The sequence below is a fragment of the Suncus etruscus genome, chromosome 18, assembly GCF_024139225.1.
Source record: "Suncus etruscus isolate mSunEtr1 chromosome 18, mSunEtr1.pri.cur, whole genome shotgun sequence".
Taxonomy (NCBI): Eukaryota; Metazoa; Chordata; class Mammalia; order Eulipotyphla; family Soricidae; genus Suncus; species Suncus etruscus.
The window spans coordinates 1,531,710-1,551,022 of NC_064865.1; the positions used below are offsets into that span (position 1 = coordinate 1,531,710).

General features: G+C 49.6%; 1 protein-coding gene across 3 annotated transcripts in view; it reads right to left on the reverse strand.

Annotated features, from left to right (window-relative positions):
• Window positions 1-7,389, reverse strand: part of TRERF1 (transcriptional regulating factor 1) — a 41,025-nt gene extending 33,636 nt beyond the window's left edge. For 2 of the 3 annotated variants that reach the window (XM_049764907.1, XM_049764906.1), the window contains exons 1-3: window positions 5,702-7,389; window positions 4,480-4,526; window positions 2,669-2,819 (exon numbers count right to left, since the gene is read on the reverse strand). In XM_049764907.1, the coding sequence (XP_049620864.1) occupies window positions 2,669-2,819; window positions 4,480-4,526; window positions 5,702-7,129 (1,626 nt within the window). In that variant the 5' untranslated portion in view covers window positions 7,130-7,389. Of the gene's footprint in view, window positions 1-542; window positions 840-2,668; window positions 2,820-4,479; window positions 4,527-5,701 lie in introns of all 3 variants that reach the window. The other variant, XM_049764905.1, reaches the window with a different exon arrangement.
• Between the last annotated feature and the right edge of the window lie 11,924 nt (window positions 7,390-19,313).

Genomic DNA, 19,313 nt, shown 5'->3' on the forward strand with positions numbered 1-19,313 from the left:
TACTTCCAGCTTAATAACTGGGACAGCTGCATCAGGAGTGACCTGCAGAGTCATCATCTATGTTTGTTATTTTTGTTTTGGGGCAACATCTGGCTGTGCGCTCAGGGCTTACTCCTGGCTTTGCGCTCAAGGATCATTTCTGGTGGAGTTTAGTGGACCATTTTAGGCGCTGGGTACAAGGCAAGTGTCCTACATGCTGTATTGTCACCCCAGCCCTATTTTATTTGTTTTGGTGGGGGGGGGGTCATACAAAGCAGTAATGGGAGTCACTCCTGGCAGTACACAGGACCATGTGATGCTGAGGTCTGTTTGTGCCTGGGTCTTTTAGAGTCTCACCCACCATCCTTTTGGGAAGGTTAACAGGTGTTGGATGGAGTGTGGGTGGTGTGGATATGCCTAGAACACCCCTAGGCAGGGGTGCAGCCTTGAGCCAATCAGGCCGGTAACCTGAGCAAAACACTCCTTATCTCCAGGAAAGCAAAGGGCTGTCTGGGCCCCTGGCAGGCAGGCAGGCAGGCAGGCAGGGCAGAGCAGCAACTCACAGCAGGCGTGCGGGGGGCAGTCCCTTGGGGGGAGTGTGGGGGAGAGAGGGTCATCCTCACGAGCACGGGCATCTCGTCGTCCGACATCGAGCTGGCTGGCTTGTCTCTGGCGGAGGGGGCGGTCGTGGCGCTGGAGGCGAAGCCCTGCGAGCTGGGCTTGGGCGGGAGAAGCTTGACAGGGACAGACACGGGCATGACCATGGGCGTGAGGCTCTCGGCCTCGGGAGGGAGCTGCGGTGGCGGCGGAGGCGGCAGTGGCGGCTGGGGCGGAGGTGGCGGGGCCTTGTCTCCTTCCTCCTACACAGACAATAAAGGCTTTGATCCTGGTCCGAGGGCAGCACTCACGGTGGGGGCACACACTTGGCCATTCCCAAAAGGTGCTGGAGCAACACTGCGGTGAGGGGGACAAGGCATCCCAGCGAGGAGATGGCCTTCCTGCCACCTAGAGTCCTTTGGATATGAGGAAGCTGGGCTGGGGTGGAGGGGCAATGGACAAGGCCCTGCAGGGTCTCCCTATAGCCCAAATGCTTGGTCATGTCTTTTTGGGGCTTGAGGAGAGAAGTGATTTGGGTTTTTGGGCCACAATCCACAGTGCTCAGGGCGAACTCCTTCCTGGCTCAGATTCAGGAATCACTTCTGGTGGGCTCAGGGGACATATAGAATTGTGAGATCAAACCTGGGCTGTCTACAGGCCAGGCAAATGCCCTACCCATTGTACTATCATTCTGACTCCATTTGGCCATGGTTTGCGTGTATATTTAAACAAATACCCAAGTGATTCAGGGTGTAATTGTCGTTCATTCTAGAGAAAAGGATAAATGGCCGCATAAACAAACTTCTCTGGGCCTTCATCTCTCCTTTGGCAAAGGGAGACAGATGTTCTACTTTCAGTTCTATTCAGGTTAGGAAAGTGCATTGGAAGTCCCAAAGCTATTTGATTATTGACTGTTCTGTTTGGGGTGTGTCATTCCAGCTTTGCTCAGAAGGGTGGGAGAAGAGGGAGGGAAACTCCCACGTACACTCAGCCAATGACTGACAGTTATATGTTCAGGCCTGGTGCTGCTGGAGCTCCAATTCAGAACCCTCTTATTCTTCCTCCTCAGTCCCCAAACAAATGAAGATGAGTTTCTTTTTTGTTGGGGTGTGTGTTTTGGCCACACTTGGCAGTGCTTAAGGCTTACTCCTAACACTGTGCTCAGGGATCACTCCTGGCAGGGCTCAGGGAACCATACGTGATGACCGAGATCAAACTGGGGTCAGCTGCCTGAAGCCAAGTGCCTTAATCCCTAAACCAGGGGTCCTCAAACTTTTTAAACAGGGGGCCGGTTCACTGTCCCTCAGACCATTGGAGGGCCTGACTCTAGTAAAAACAAAACTGATGAACAAATTCTTATGCACACTGCATATATCTTATTTTGCAATGAAGAAACAAAACAGATACAAATACAGTATGTGGCCCGTGGGCCATAGTTTGAGGACCACTGCTAAGCTGTCTCTCTAGCTCAAGATGAGGCTCTTTTACACTAAATCGTCAGGAGGAGAGATGGTGAAACCAATTTTTTGTGACCAGAATTAATTCTCATATATTTTAATTAGGAATCTCTGTGCTCGAAGAGTCAGAAAGTTCTTTAACAGAGGCTTTTGGCTTAGAACCACCTGGATGGTCACTGCAGGAAGCCTGTCCAGGAAGCAACTGGAAAATGGTGGAGACCTTTGGTTGTCAGAGTCCAACCTCAGTGTCCTTTAGAGCAGGCAGTGCTGGATGTATGGGGGGGGGGCACTGATGCCTGTATTAGCTTTCCTGGGTCACTGATTCCTGATCAGGAGGCCCACATAGCTCTGATGGGGAAGGCGAGGGGCTTTAAGCAGAAGCTAAAGGTGTCTTCTAGCTGTATTTTTCAGGGAGCATGGAAGGAAGCTAGGCTCGCCTAAAGGAATGTCGAGCTTCTCTGGTTGGTAAAGCTGGGGGTTACTGGGAACCAACTTGTGAACTTGTTGGCTCCTAGATCCCTGAACAGGGCGGACTTCCTGAATTCCCCCAGGGGCTGACAATCACTGCGAGACAGCGGCAAAGCAAAGCAAGTAGCACATGGCCTGAGGAGGGCTGGGTGCTGGCTCCTGCTTACCTGTTTGAGGCTGGGGGAGGCCCTCATTCCCCCGTGGGACCGCATGTGGCCATTCAGGGCAGGCAAGCTCTTGAACTCCTTCAGGCAGATGGAGCATGTCAGCTTATTCTTGGTGTCAAACTGCTCCCCCAAAATTCCTTTTGGTTGGCCACTGCTTGGAGGGGGACACAAATGGGGAGGACACACACACGGGAAGAAGGGGCACAGTGACTCATCACAAGACCTCACACACCACAGACCCAATTCACTTGTCCAGCACCCTCAGGCCCTGGTTTCCTTGGAATCATGACCCCAAGCTCTTCAGAGAACAAGTCCAATGAACACCGAAACACAGCTGCAGGGAGCACAACTCAGCGCTACGCAAGAGTTAAACAGGACCTTGGTTCAAGGAGCCTACAGGAAAAGGGGTACCGCATCTACATCTCACGAGCTCTGGCTGTCCCTTCAAAAGCCTTTTCTTCCTGCCAAGCGATTATAGCCCTGAGCCTCTAAGGCAGTGCTTCTCAAATAGTGGGGCGCATCCCCCCCAAGGGGGCACGAGGCTCCATAAAGGGGGGCGCTTTTGACCTCGGCAAACACTGTCCTAACAAGCTAAGCCCCGTGTTTATGTCTCTGTATGTCTCTGGAGCTGAGAGTTGCTGTGTCCTGCTTCAAAACCCGCTTCAAATTGAAAAGCTATGCATTGCAATACATGCTCATGGTAGCCATTCATCCAGACATCACCTCTGCTTAAAAATAGCTCAAATTATTTTACATATTTTTGTTTTGCAGGTTAAAGTTTTTTTTAAATAAAGATACTATTTACATCGCACAGGGGCCACAAAAAATGTTTTCTTCCTCCTAGGGGGGCATGACAGAAAATAATTGAGAAGCACTGCTCTAAGGTCAGCTCCTGACAGTGTACATGAAGGCTCTGTCAGTGAGAACTATTTGATGTTGCAACTTTATTTTTGTTTGTTTGGGAGTTTCTGTTTTATTTGTTTGCTGTTTTTGGATCTGTGCTCAGGAGGGGACCATGTGATGCTAGGGATTTGAACTAGGATCTCATCAGTCCCATGCACAGATCTTACCTTCTGTACAATTTCTCCTCACTTCTTATTGGGAAACATTTTTTGTTTGTTTGTTTGTTTTTGGGCCACACCCGGCATTGCTCAGGGGTTACTCCTGGCTGTCTGCTCAGAAATAGCTCCTGGCAGGCACGGGGGACCATATGGGACACTGGGATTCGAACCAACCACCTTTGGTCCTGGATCGGCTGCTTGCAAGGCAAACACCGCTGTGCTATCTCTCCGGGCCCGGGAAACATTTTTTTAAGTGTGTTTTTTTTGGTGGTGGTGGTGGTGATGGAAACCACACCCAGTTTCAGCACTCGGAGTTTAGTCCAGGCTGTTTTCAGGAATCGCTCTGGCAGTGCTCAACTCATCATATATGGAATGAAACCAGAGATGGTTTTGTGCATGGCAAATGCCTTAAACTCTATTATTTTCCCCGTTCCTCAATAAAGCCTCTTAAAACTTGGCTTTAAGTCAGGCCCACATTAGGTATAAACCCACTGATTAAACGAACGGATCTGTGACAGAACTGCTGTTGGCTGTGCAACTGGGCACTCAGCACATGGTAGTCAGATCTCCTCACTCACTGAGACACATCAGAGCATGGAGCAAGCCAGGTGCTCATACACAACAGAGCTGCTGTTGTGCTATCAACATCACAGAGAAACGAGCTTTGCATTTGGAAAGGAATTGAGAGACAAGCCAGGCACATCTCCCTGCCCAACACCAGATTCTGAGACACCTACTCCCCAATCCTACCTTGACTCCGGGGATCCTGGCTGGGCTCTGCCATCAGGGATGTGCATCTGGTTTGGAGTCAAGCATGACACCAGAAGAGAGAAGAGAGAGAAAATATGTTTGGGTGGGGAGAAGTCCTCTAGGGGACCCTAGAGACTGGTGGTCTGGGGTCCTTTCTGCTGTCTACACCACAGTGCTTGTTCATCTGCCCCAGAGACATCCTTCCTTCATTGCTCCTGTATTTGGGGGAAGCACAGCCACTGTGCTTCCATCCTTTCTGCTGTGCAAGGGGAGAACATGAGCACTAAGCTGGGCAATGTCCTCTGTTTGTTTATTATATTCACAAGGCTCTCATTCACTCCTGGATGAGAGCTCCATACACAATAGGGCCAAGGGGCTTTCTTTTACCACTTCACAGAGCCCACTCTCTGCCTAACCTGGTTCTCTGCAAGGTTTTCTCCTTCCCTGATCCTCTGGTCACATATGTACTCTTGGAACATGGCCAAGCATGCGCAGAGCACCATAGCTAGCAGCTTGTTGGGTGGTCAAATACATCTGGGAAACAGAGATTTGTAAGCAAGACTCTCAGGACAACAGATAGGTTCCTCTGACCTGCCAAAGTCTGCATCCCTGCAACTACACAGTCTCCCCTTTGGGAGATTCTTGGTGTGCACCAGCAGAAAAAGGCACTGAGAGGCCTTACAGCTCTGCATCCTGTTTTGCTCTGAATGTCTCCCCTGACTTTGTTTATCCAGAGCACCCTGTCCAGCTTACCCTAACCATAGTTATTCCTCACCCAGTGAAGCTAATTCCTGGTCTGAGTTCTTTCCTGAGACTATACACTCTGTACTCTGGGGCTGTGGCAGAGGTGCTTCCCTCCCCAAGTGTGTGTGTGGGGGAATTCAGATTCACAGGCGAGACCCTGAGAATGTAGATGGACTCCCCCACTGTGCTGGTCTCTGGCACTTCCCTTAGGCCTGGACAATTCTATGGGTTCTCAGGGCCTGTAGGATGTGCTGGCGCCTCCTTAGTGAAGCTGATGACAGACTCTGGGGCCAAGGATGGTGTGGAACTGATTCTGGATTCTAAGGGCCAGACAAAGCCAGTGTCTCGTATGTGGGAGGGGTAACATGTACGTGAATAAAGAACAAAGAGGACAAGGTGCTGGAGAGGGGATCGGGGACCCCCACAGTCAAAACTGGCCTGGCCTCTGTGCATGGGAGAAGTTCTGCAGCAAAATTACCTGGGGCCATGTGGCACTAGGGGATAGCTGCTGGTGCTGCGGGGTCATGTTGTTGAGATGGAGCCCACCTGGGGACAGGAGTGGTCGGTGGGGGATTGAGCTGCCCACCCGGTTCAGCTCCGAGCTGGCAGAGTCCGTCATTCCAGGTTCCGGAGGCCCCAGGTCCCCATGGGAGCTCAGCACCACGGGGGTCTGCCTGTCACCAGGGTAGGTCTTGGGCTGGCTGTCGTCACGCTGCGGGTGCTGGGACAGATGGCTCTGCGGGTACAGGGGGTGGCTGTAGGGCTGCTGGGGCTCCTGGTAGTAGTACTGTGGCATGGAGCTCAGCGGGATCAACTGCACAGCGTGTGCCTGCTCTGGGGGATACTGGTGGGTGTCCCGATGGTAGGAGGAGGGCTGGAGGTGCATCGGCTGCGACTGCTGCTCCGGCAAGTGCTGCATCATGGGCTGGGACTGGTAATACTGAGGTATCTGCATGGAGCCCTGTCGCTGCTGCAGCTGCTGCTGTTGCTGTTGTTGCTGCTGCGGTTGTGGCTGTGGCTGCGGCTGAGCTGGGCGGAGCTGCTGAGGTGGCTGCATGTCCTGCACCGTCATGCGTGGCTGCCCGGCCGGCTGCGGGTAATACTGATGCTGCTGCATCTGTGGTAGGTGCTGGGACAGCATGGGTGAAGCCTGCAGGGGCTGCGTTCCCTGCACCGGCATCTGAGTCAGGGGCTGCTGGTAGTCGTAATACAAGTGGCCTTGGCCTGGGTGCTGGCCCACCTGGAGGGCAGGCTTGGACAGCCCCCCTGTGAACCCCGGGTGAGGCTGCTGGGGTCCAGGCTGGTAGCGGGAGGCCAGAGATGCTGTGGGGGCCTCCAGGGGCTTTTGGGACAGCAGCTGGCGGAGGGCACTGTCCGGGGCCCCATCCATCACCGCTGACTGTGTGTGCAGCACCTGGGCCATGTTGTTGACTTGAATGCGCAAGTTTTGGTTGGCGAACACCTGGGTGAAGGAATCCAGCTTGTGCAGGACGCCACTGGTGAGCTTCTGCGTCCGGATCTCGCTGGCCTGGGAATAGGTGTACTGGTAGCCGTCGGTGGGCTCGGCCTGGGCCGGAGCCCCCCACATCATATTCGAGTTGGCCAGGTTGCCTCGGAGCTGGATGTGGTTTCCAGGACCTGCGTGGCCTCCCCACCCTCCCTGTCTGGCGGGATCTACTTGGCCGAGGTTTTTGGAGCCCACAGGCAAGCCAAGACCATCCCTGGTGTCTTGAGGAAAGTGAGGGGAGAGGGGGGAAGCCTGGGGCGCCTCCATGGCCGCTCCCGGAATGGCATTCCCGTAGCTGTGATTCAGCCCGCTGTGAACAGCAAGTGGTGGCTGCTGGTAGAACAGGTTCTCAGCCCCGTGGCCCATGTGGTTGGTCTTGTACAGCTGCTGATCCCCCATGACGCCGGCCTTGGTGGTGAATGTCCAGCCACAAAACCATAAACGGAGGCCAAGGAAACCCACCCCAAAAGGACCGAAACCCTGAGAGGTGGAGAGGAAGTGTCCACACTACTCCACGGCGGACATGGCGGTGTGGGGGGTGGTGGTGGAGCCAGGGGTTCCTGTTGGCCCGGACCACTCACGTACAGAGTGGGGGGTTTACATCCTCACCCAGCTGCAGGTGCACACCAAATACTGCTGCGGGGAAGAGACGCTGCTCACACCTGCGGGACAAGAGGCAGAGTTTAGGCAGGTTTCTGGGGATGGTTGATGGCAAGCCATGATACTACTGAAACAGGTGGCAGAGCAAAACCCAAACCAAGAGCCTCGAGTCAGCAGAGCTAGTTTCATATACTTGAAATCCTGAAAATACTCTTACTTTCTTTTTGTTGTTTGTGAGCCAAGCCCTGCTGTGCTCAAGGATCACTCCTGGCGGAGCTCAGGGGGACCATATAGGGTGCAGATGATCAAACCCAGATAAGCCAAGTCCAAGAGAGGTGCCCTCCTTGCTGCATCATCACTAAAAGACAAACACTCTTACGCCTGCATAACACATTGAGCCTTTGCTCAATGACTCATTAGGTCACTCGTTCGCACATTCAGTGTGAGGCATGATGATCAATTCACATATTCACCAGGGACCTGCTACTGGGAGCCCAGCACTATGCTAAGACCTGAGGAGGCTGAGAAGAAGTAGGAGACAATTCATGAGTCAATTCATTTGCTCTGCAGGTACTTCAAGACACCTTAAGGCATAAGGTGCTGGGAAATGACTGAGACCTGGGGCTAAGATCTTGAGGAATGGAGTGAAGAAAGGGTGAGGGCTTCATAGGAAGAAGTCCAAGGAAAGAGATTCATGAATGCAAGAAAAATAAAAGGTAAGATTAATGGACACCAGGCACCAGAATGTGCATTCCCAGCAGCAGATCGGAAGTGGAGCAAGTATCATAAAGCACATGTGTTAGTTTGCCTGCTAAGCCGACCAACACAGCCCTGAATTCTTGTGGTCCCTTCCCAGGAAAATAATGGAGCACAGGGTTGACCACTGGCTAGAAGCCCATAATGTGGCTTGGCACAAAAAGTAGTCGGGGCCATTCAGAGCTTCTCTTAGAAACATACACTAGAGAGGCTGGAGAGATAGCACAGTGGTAAGGCATTTGCCTTGCATGCAGTCCTTGCCCGTATGGACCCGGGTTTGATTCCTTGCACCCCATATGGTCCCCTTAGACTGCCAGGAGTGAGAGCCGAGCCAGGAGTAACCCCTGAGCACCACTCAGTGTGGCCCAAAAACCAAAGGAATAAAAAAGAAAAGTAACATACACTAGAAAGTTTGGAGATATAGGTCTAGTAGATAACTGTATTCCCATACTTACATACACACAAAACTCCTTTTCGGGGCCAGTGTACAAGGTTACTTGGGTGCTAATCCTAGGCAATGTTTAAATGGTGCTAGGGGTTGAACCCGAACCTTCTGTGTAATGTATGATGTACTCTGCCTTTTGTGCTCTCTGGTCCTTGCGGCCAGATTTCAGTTTCCTTATAAGCCCATCTCTAGGCTGATAGATGAAGAGGATGCAAGCTGAATACTGGCACTTAATTTTTGCAACCATCTTCTTTATAACAGAAAAGCAAAGGACTTACCAATTCCATTCCTGATACTTTTTTTTGGGGGGAGGGGGTAAGCCTAACAGTATAATGGGCTTACACCTGACTTTGCATGCAGAATCATGGCTGGCAGGGGAGAGATGCCATTATGTATTGCCAGGGATCAAATGAGTGTCAACTGTTTGCAAAGCAAGTAAGTGTCCTACCCATTGTACTATGTCACCAGCCTCCAATACTTTCTTTTTCTGGGGGGTGGGCAGAGGGATCACATCCGGTGATGGCACTCAGGAGTTACTCCTGGCTCTCCAGTCAGAATCTCAGAATTAGCTCCTAGCAGGCTGAGGGGACCGTATGAGGTGCAAACCAGAGTCCGTCCTATGTTGGTCATGTGCAAGGAAAATGCCTTACCGCTGAGCTATCGCTTTGACCACCCTCCAATACCTTCTATTTTTAAAGTCACATCTCTGTGTGACTGTGATGGTGACCAGGTGTGGAGCAAAAATCTGAATTGTGGGGCTCACCGGGGTCATGCATCAGCAGGGTCCAGAGTGGTGGCGCAGGCAGTAGGGCGTTTGCCTTACATGTGCTTACCTAGAATGGACCTAGGTTCGATCCCCAGGTATTCCCTATGGTCCCCCAAGCCATGGGCGATTTCTGAGCGCAAAGCCAGGAGTAACCACTAAGCATCACCCGGTGTGGGGCCCCCCCCCCCCCAATAATCAGAGCATCAGCATGTGGCCTCTGTGCTCCTGGAGATTGTTGCAGTACTCACCACAGTAGCACTTCCTAGTCACAGTGCTCACACATCTCACTGGGGGTCACACTACTTTTAGTGGTTGTGGCATGACTGGAAATCACTTAGTACACGAGATATCACGCGGCATAGCTGTCAAAATCCTGCTTCGTGCATGTGGAACACTGGGGGTTGAGCATCAGATAGGTTGCTCCAAGAATCTCTGCTAATCCTGAGAGGCCCCCACCCAACTTCTCAATTAGGTTAAATGCCCCAGGAATAAGTCAACCCCCATCTCCCCGGCCACCTTACAACACTTGAGGCAGGGAGTAGGATGCTCACCTTGTATGCAGTTGACCTGAGTTCAATCCCCCAGCATCCATATGGTCCCCTGAGCCTCTCCAGGAGGTATCCCTGAGCTCAGACCCAGGAGCAACCCCTGAGCACTACTAGGTATGCCCCACCAAACCCCAACCAAATAAAAATCCAGGAGGATACTTAAGACAATGGAGAAACCAAGAAATAAGTGAGTAGTAAATCATCTCCACAAGCTGAGTGGTTTCCAATTCTCTTTTTACTACTCAGAGAAGTGATTAAAAGTAATTGTTAGTGATATACCACTGTAGGGTTTTGGGCATATAACAGACAGCAGAATGAGATCTGAGTGCCCCTTTTTATTAGTTTGTTTTAGGGGCCACATCTGCCGGTGCTTAGGGGTTTCTCCTGACTCCGCTCTAAGAGATAACTCCTGGTGGGCTCTGAGGACTATTTGGGGTACCAGGACTGAAATGAGGTCGGCTGTGTGAAGGCAAATGCCCTACCTGATGCACTAGTGCTCCAGCCCCTGCTTCAATGAAGCTTTGTATTCCATCTACTAGTTGATGTGAATGGGAGTTTTCAGTGCTCGCATGGATAGAAGTGACCATCAGAGCTGCTTCTTGTCTCTTGATCCAGATGAATACTAAAGTACCGTTCTGTTCCTGGGCCTGAGCTGTAGCGGTGTGCAGGTGTGGGAGCTCTGAATACTCAAGTCATACTCCCAGTCACAGGTGGGGTGCACTGTACATCCATAGAAAACTATTTTCTATATCATTCATTTTTGTAGTGCTAGGAATCAAACTCAGGACTTCATGTATGCAAGACAAGCATACTACAGTGCAACCTGTCCCCCCCACCCCCAGCTCTACCCCTCCAAATTTATCCAGGGGGCCTAGGAAATGGCTCAGGGATAAAAGCGCCAGCACTACAAGTCTAAGACCATGAATTTGATCCCTAGTGCCACCTACATGCACCAGGGCATGGCCCCAGAGACTCTGCTGTCTGGAGCCCACTCCAACTCCTTACAGCCAGGGATATGTCCATATCGCGAGTCAGAGTGTGCAATTCTTGGTCATCACAATGAAAGAATTAATGCTAACAATGAAAATGACAATGTCAACAATGAAGGGAGGGGGAAAGTTCATCCTTCTCAACATCTCACTGACATGCTATTTCTTGCAGTCATTTAGGGTATTATTTTTGATTGGTTTTGGTTTTGGTTTTTGGGCCACGCCCGGCAGCACTCAGGGGTTGTTACTCCTGGCTCTGTAGTCAGGAATCACTCTTGGCAGGTTCAGGGGACCACGTGGGAGGCCAGGGGTCAAACACGGTTTGACTTCGAGAAAGACAAATGCCATCCCCAGCTGTGCTATCGCTTTGGCACCAATAATTTAATTTTTATATTTCTGGGGTGTTTTTTTGGATTTTGGGCCACACCCGGCAGTGCTCAGGGGGTTACTCCTGGCTCTGCACTCAGAAATTGCTCCTAGCAGGCTCAGGGGACCATATGGGATGCCGGGAATTGAACCCTGGTCCTTTCTAAGTCAGCCACATGCAAGGCAAACGCCCTCCCGCTGTGCTCTACCTCAGGCCCCTAATTTTTTTTTGGGGGGGTCCACACCCGGCAGCACTCAGGGGTTACTCCTGGCTCTATGCTCAGAAATTGCTCCTGGCAGCCTCAGGTGACCATATGGGATGCTGGGATTCGAACCACTGACCTGATTGTGAGGCAAACACCCTTTCCACACTATATCTCCAGCCCCCCACCCCTAATTTTTATATTTCTTATTTATACAACCTCAGAGTACACTGAGTGTTTGATTAATTACATACTACTAATAATTGTAATAACTCAAATCAGAAGCCATGTTTTTTTTAAAATTTTATGGCTTTAGGAAATTAAAAATATTTTAACTTCTTATAAAATTGCAAGGGAGATTATACTATAGGGAACCAAACAGATTAGGTTTTAAGCATAAATTGTGCTACATATATAAATCCATAAGAAGAAACAAGACAAAATTTCGAGGAGAAATAAGGAACCCCTATTAACAGAGAGCAAACACATCCATGCATTTTTAAAAGGGACGATGGTGGATATCAAATTGCTCTATATTTAGATTCTACCGCATACAGTAAAAACAGTGAGGTAATAGTTTTACTTAAAAAAATATCAATGTTTACACCCACACTGGAAATTGCATTCTGCAAGCATATGCTAAAGCATGCACATGTAAACTTTAAAATATGTGAGGGGCTAGAATGATTTACAAAACCCTTTTATGAGGGACTTGAGCAGGAAAGTTTGGAAATCACGGCGAGCTGTGTTTACAACTGGGAGCTCCCTCGGAGGGTCTCAGCTCGTTTTCTCATGACAGGAAAGGAAGATGGACATTTGCGGAGCTTGGCGGGTGAAGCGAAGAGCAGATAAAGGGGAGCAGGGGAGCAGAGGTAAAGTTGCCAAGGATAGTGGGCCAGAGCAGATCCTGGATGTTAAGTCCAGTTGGGAGCCGAGAAGGACACAAAGACCAGGTTCTGGGGAAAGACTGAGCCTGAGAAGCAGGGAAGCCAGTTTCTCCTGCTGCTCAAAATGTGTTTTCAAGTACCCAAATGGAGGCGTCCTAAGGAATTCAGGTGTTCGGCCTCCATGCACATTGATTCCAGCAGAATCTGAACTTTGCACACATCCCAATCCCCCCCCTCCCCGAGATCTGCAAGCTCATTAATTTTGGAAATATAATGGACCAGAACTCAGTGAGACAAAGTTAAAAGCTGGGCTTGAGAAATGGTGAGCAGAAGAGTCCCCCAACCCTCACTGAACGGGACAGTAAAAGCCCTCTTCCTGGGGCCAGGAAGACCCAAGCAGTAGAACAGAGGCCAGCACTACTGGGAATGGTCCAGGTCCCCAGGACAGCCCAGTGTGTCCAATACATTTTTTACTTTTTGGTTTTTGGGCCACATTTGCAGCGCTTAGGAATTACTCTTGGCAGGCTTGGGGGACCATATAGGATGCTGGGGATTGAACCTGGGTCAGCCAGTGCAAAACAAACTGCCTTAGGGGCCGGGTAGGTGGCGCTGGAGGTAAGGTGTCTGCCTTGCAAGCGCTAGCCAAGGAAGGACCCCTGAGCGTCAAACGGGTGTGGCCCAAAAACAAACAAACAAACAAACAAACAAACTGCCTTAGACAGTGTGCTATCACTCTGCCCCCCCGCCCCATGCATTTTATTTTATTTTATTTTTGTTTTTTGGGTCACACCCAGCAGTGCTCAGGGGTTACTCCTGGCTCTATGCTCAGAAATCGCTCCTGGCAGGCTCGGGAGACCATATGGAATGCCGGGATTCGAACCACTGACCTTCTGCATGCAAGGCAAATGCCTTACCTCCATGCTATCTCTCCAGTCACCCCCATGCATTTTTTAAAGCCTCTTTTTCTCTGAGCCCACTTAGCAGTACACAAGGGCTCCTCTCAGCTCTGTGAGTTGCTTCTGGCAGTGCTTAAGGGACCATGCAGTCCTGGAATGGAACCAAGGCATCTGGTGGTCTTCCAAGTGTACATTCAAGTCTGTTGAACTACCTCCCTATAAAGTGCTCTTTCTTGCAGGCCCCCCTGGAGATCCTACACTTTCCTCCCACATGCTGTTTCCCTTGACATCCTCACCCATCACACAGGACTTGTGCAACTCCTGACACTCTTCTTCCAACTGTTTGACACATCTATCTTCATTCAGCCCTTCAGCCTTCAACCAACGTCCCCACTGACATGTAATTTTCTCTCTCTGTTATTGCACCACATCTGGTGGTACTCAGAGCCAACTCCTGGCTCTGTGCCCAGAGATCACCTCTGGCACACAGAGAACCTTAGGGGACCACATGGGGTGCCACAGATCAAACCTGGGTCAGCTGTATGCAAGACAAATGCTCTACCTGCTATACTATTACTCTGGCCCCAACATCTTACTATTTTGTTCTCGAACATTTGTAGGAGAGTTGGGATCTGTCCTCTGGACTATTTTGACAGCTTTCTGCCTGCCCTCCTACTTCCTGTCATATCTACTCTCCAGCAGCAGCAACAGTGGAATGAACCTACCTTTTTCCAGAAAGAAATGTACTTTCTTCCTCCTTCTTCCCTCTCGCCTCCCCACCAGTAATGAAAAGACCAGGAGAAAAGTCAGAGCCATACCTTCCAAGGTTATATGTAAAAAGGTCCCTCAGTCTCACCCCCAACACCTCAGTTTCGATGAAAATACGTGAGGTTCAGGTAAGCACACTTAAGTGCAGTGTCCCCCAACCCAAACATACAGAGGCAGCTGGATACAAGGGTGACCAAGAACCCGGGAACTGCAGTCCTCGGTGTGGGTCACCCCTTCCTCCCCATTGGCAAATCACTCAAGGCTTCTAGCATGATCTTTCTCAAACACAACTGCTTGGCTCCTGATGTACATTCCCTATTGGGTACCGATAGCACCTTGCAATGGTGAATGAATGGAGGCTGGAGAGATAGTAGAGCAGGTAGGGTGCTTGACTTACATGAGGCTGACTCGGGTTCGATCTCTGGTATCCCACATGGTCCCTCAAGCCCTGCAAGGAGTGACTCCTGAATGCAGAGACAAGAGTAAGCCCTGGGGCTGGAGAGATAGCATGGAGGTAAGGCGTTTGCCTTTCATGCAAGAGGTCATCGGTTCGAATCCCAGCGTCCCATATGGTCCCCCGTGCCTGCCAGGAGCCATTTCTGAGCGTGGAGCCAGGAGTAACCCCTGAGCACTGCCGGGTGTGACCCAAAAACCACAAAAAAAAGAAAAAAAAAAAAAAAGAGTAAGCCCTGAGCACAGTCGGGTGTGCCCCAAAACCAAACCAAACAGCAATGGTGAATCAATGGATGAGCAGAATGAAGACATTCCCATTTCTCCTGTCAGCCCCTCCCTCAGAGCAACTCACTGGGATCCTGGAGTGGGTGCCAATCTGACCCCAGTCAGCCCCTAAATTGTCCACCTTGCGAGGATTGCAGTCTCAGGAGCTGCTCATGGGCCCTCCTAATGGCAGGATCCCTGTCCTCCCTGCCTGCTGCCTGGGACACCCAGGGAATCTTCTTGCCTGCACTTCCCTTTGCACCCTCCACCCTCTTTGTCTATCTGGACTCTAGCAAGCTCTAACTCTTTTCTGTGAGAACCTGCATGTGCCCAGTCTGCACTGGGCAAATAGTCCTGCCCAGAACATTCCAAAGAGATACCAGATCATCACCGGCATCTTGATTGTGCCTTTCAATCGACATGTGGAATATTTTATTCATTCAATGACTATAACAACTCAGGCCAGAGTGATAGCACAAATACTTGACATGCACTCAGCCAACCTGGGTTTCAAACCTAGCACCCCGCATAGTAACCTGAGCACCATGTGGAGCGAGACCTGAACAGTGCGGGGTGTGACCCACCCCCAAAACTGCAAACAAACAAACAAAAAACCCCAAAACCAAGAAAACAAATACAATTTCTCCCACAACACATCCTGATGGAAGGTCTAGAGACTGTCTGGGATATTGTGGGAGTTTTGGAAGTAGAATCCTAGGCAGAGAAGACCCAGAGTATAGGGTGCTGGCTTCACACAAAACATGACCAAGAGGACACAGTGCCCTAAAACAGCTGATCCCTGGGGTGCTGTGAACCAGCAGCTTTCAGCCTTTTCACACTGTGGTCATGGCTACGAACCAGTGTTAAGCAGTAACACCATGTTAGCCATATGGTGGGACTGGAGAAACATCTGTAGCAGGGCACTGGCAACGGCCCAGTGGTTGGAAACCACATCTGTAGACAAAAGTAACAGGATTCTGCCCAGGGTTCTCAAAATTGGGTGCACACTGGGATGACCTCTGAGACATAAAATCACTGAAGCCTGGGACTCCTTCCAGAGAGACCACTGAATTCACGAACATGGCTGTGGTCTGGCCACAACCATGTGATTGGAAAACTCAAAAGACAGCCAGGAGTTGATTAAGCTCTCAGGGTCACAGCTAAGGAGAGGCTCTGAGTCTCTGCAGAGGGTTAGCTGCTACGTATGTGCAGTGCTGCAGGCTTCCCCATCTGCCACGGCTCTGACATGTGAAAGCAGCTACAGACAATACAGAAAGGAGTGGCGTAGTCAGTGATGTCCAGAGACATGGGATTTTCCAGAAATTTCACAAGTTAGGAAACAGGAGAGTATTTTCTTTGGAAGGGGAGGTCCCAAACAGTGGTCAGATGTTCTGGTGGCACTAATTGGCGATTCTTGGCCGATCAGACTGAGTACAAAGGCTCGATACAAAAGCCCAGAAATGCTGCTGCTTGGTCACCTCAGTGGCAGGGATACCCAGGCCACCCCTAGTGGTCACTGAGGCCACCAGGGCTTTACTCAGCTATACTCAGGGGCTCCATATTAGCTGGGGATCAAATCCAGTCTGAATGCATGTGCCCTAACAAGTGGGTTCTTTGCCAGGAGAGTACGTTTTTACAGTTTTATTCCTCCTTGCAAAATTTCCTAGTTTACTAAGATGTAGGAAATCAAAGGCCATTTATGAAAGACCACTACAAAAAGACCCGTCTTAGCTCCTACTTTACACAAGAAGAAACTCGGGCTGCCTACAACCATAGCTTGAGATAGCTGGTTCCTGTTCTATGGGGCTTTTTGAACTTCCCTACTCATACCCCCTATAGCTGAGTTATATAGCTATGTGAATTATATAGTTAGAAATACTGCAGATTCATTACATGTTTGCATTGACTTTGGGTCATAACGCAAAAACCTTCTACCATTTTGCCAAAACTTCTATGACTATCACATTCAGTTATGGGACCCACATGAGGTTTATAAGTTCATTCTGTCTTTTCCATTTTGTTTGTTTGGGAGTCACACCAAGTGGTGTTCAGGGGTTACTCCTGGCTCTGTGTTCAGGGATCACTCCTGGAAACCATCTGTAGTTCTAGGGATTGTACGCTGGCCAGTTACATACAAGGCAAGTATTCAAATTGCTGCACCATCTTTCTTATGCAAAAAGCTAGCTTTGGGCTGGAGAAGTAGCAAAGGCTTGTTAAGGCATATGCAGCTGAGTACTGTTCTATCCCCAGCACCACATGGTCACTCAAGCACTATAAGTGCAGCCTTGGAGTTCCATGTACACTGCTATGGTGGTCTGTGCAATCCCCTCTCAACTGCAGAGATCTAGCAGCATCATATTCTCTCCTACGTCAAAGTCCCTCTCCTCCCCCGCTGCACTCCCAGGGTATCAGGAGATGGCACAGTCTGCTTGGTGGGTTTGTATCCAAGGAGATAATTCTCTGGATGAGAGAAGTGGGTGGGAGAGAGGAAGTTGACTTTGGCCAAGGTCTCTACAGGGCTTGTTTGCTTATATTCAGAAGGGGTGATGTGCTGCTCCTGCCAGACCACCGCTGCTTGTTTGAGAAAGAAAAACCAAAAAGAATTTCCTTTCTCATGGGGCCGGAGCAACAGCAAAACGGTAGGGCGTTTGCCTTGCATGTGGCTATCCTGGCACAGACGCGGTTCCATCCCCAGCATCCCATATGGTCTCCCAGCCGGAGTAACTCCCTGAGTGCTGCTGGGTATGGCCTAAAAACTAAAAAAACTAAAAAAAAAATGTTTCTTTCTCCAAGAAAAGGCTCATCAGAAATCATAGACACAATTCCCCGAACAACTGCTTGGGAGTTTTAGACCCACCTGCCTCTCACATAATCCAAGGTGCTTAACTTGGGAGCCTCTCCCTGACTGTCTATGTTGTTATTGTTATTGCTGATACCCAGCAGGGCTTACTTCTAGTTCTATGCTCAGAAAGCTCTGTGCTCTGTGCTCCTGGCTGGGTTCAGGGGCCCATGTGGGGATTGAATCCAAGTGAGTTGTATGCAAATATGTGCCTTAACCCCTGTGATATCTCTTTGGTCCCCTCCCTTTGACTTTATTTAATTAAAAGTTTTCATTTCACCACCGCAGGATCTGTGCAGATACTGAGATCCCTAGTCACAGAGGCCTGATAGTATCACCCAGGACAGAGCAGAGGTCTTACAAACACCACAAAAGCACCACCAGGAGAGTAAGGGATCCTGAACAGAGTCTATAGTTGATCCCATGACAATACACTCCAAGGGCGGAGAAACCCCATATCTCTTAGGCCAAGTGAATTCCTTTTCGAATGACCCCAATATTTACTGTGCCTGGGCAGGAGGGAAAAAAAAAAAAGCACAAATCATTATTTTTTTATATATATATATATATATTATTTTATTTTCATTTATTATTATTATTTTTATTTACCCATCTATTTTTGGTCAATTTCTCTGTTTGGGTGTGATAATTGAAGTTGTCCCCAGTTATACTTATTCTTTCTCTTCCTTTCTGTTCTTCCTTTGTATGCTATGCCATGTTTCCTATATCAAGACCATGACATTTTTTTGTTTGTTTGTTTGCTTGTTTTGTGTTTATTTTTGTGGGTTTTTATTTTTTGTTTTTTTTTTTGTTTGTTTTGTTTTGTTTTGTTTTGTTTTTGGTGCTTGTGCTTATTGTTGGAGCCCTCACGGGATATTTGACACTTCTTTTTGTACTGGTGGAATGTTTCACCTTTTTTCTCTCCTTCATTTCTCAAACCGATGTTGAAAACCTCTGGAAGAATTCCACTTATTTTCGGCGTATTAGACTTTTACCCCAGTTTATTACTTTTCTCTCCTTTAAACAAAACCACGTAACTAGAACTAGCTAGTCCTGCCCCCCCAATTAGAGGGGGAAACAAGGGAGACACCAGGACCAAAGAGGTGCAAGACTACTATGCAGTAGGCTAGATACAGAGGAGACCACACATCTTAGCTACCCTGGGGGTGAGGGAAGAGGATATGGGTGGTAGGACAAAAACGGAGGTGTAGGGAGGACAATTTGGTGATGGGAATTCCCCCTGATTTTATGTAAATATGTACCTAAAATATCATTGTCAACAATATGTAAGCCACTATGATCAAAAATAAATAAAAAAAAATGTAAAAAAAAAAAAAAAAAAAAAGTTTTCATTTCACTCCCACCCCACCTTGCTGCTCTTTCCATACTAGACACCTTGGTGGCTGTGCTCCCACATTTCCCTGCGCTGCTCACACACACTGGGCGTGGTGTGCAGAAGAGCAAACACTAGGTGGCGCAAAGGATCCCGAATCAACACCCCAGAGATGGCGCTGGGGGATCAAGCTCAGGGCCTCATGCAAGCAAAGCCCAAGTGCTGGCCACTCAGCGATCCTCAGCGATCTTGGATTCTTCCCAACATGCCCAAGGAAGCCAGGGTTTCCCTTCTCTAAGATCTGTGGTCTTCATGGCACTAAGGCTGCTGAGGATTTGAAAAGCCAGTGACCCAAAGAGGGGACAAGTCGTGCAAGGTGCACGGGGGCCAGCTGCCTCCTGTTCCTTTGGGCTTTAGTCCTTTGTTGGGAGGAATCAGAGCTTCCTCAGGTCCCAGGGACACTTATTTCT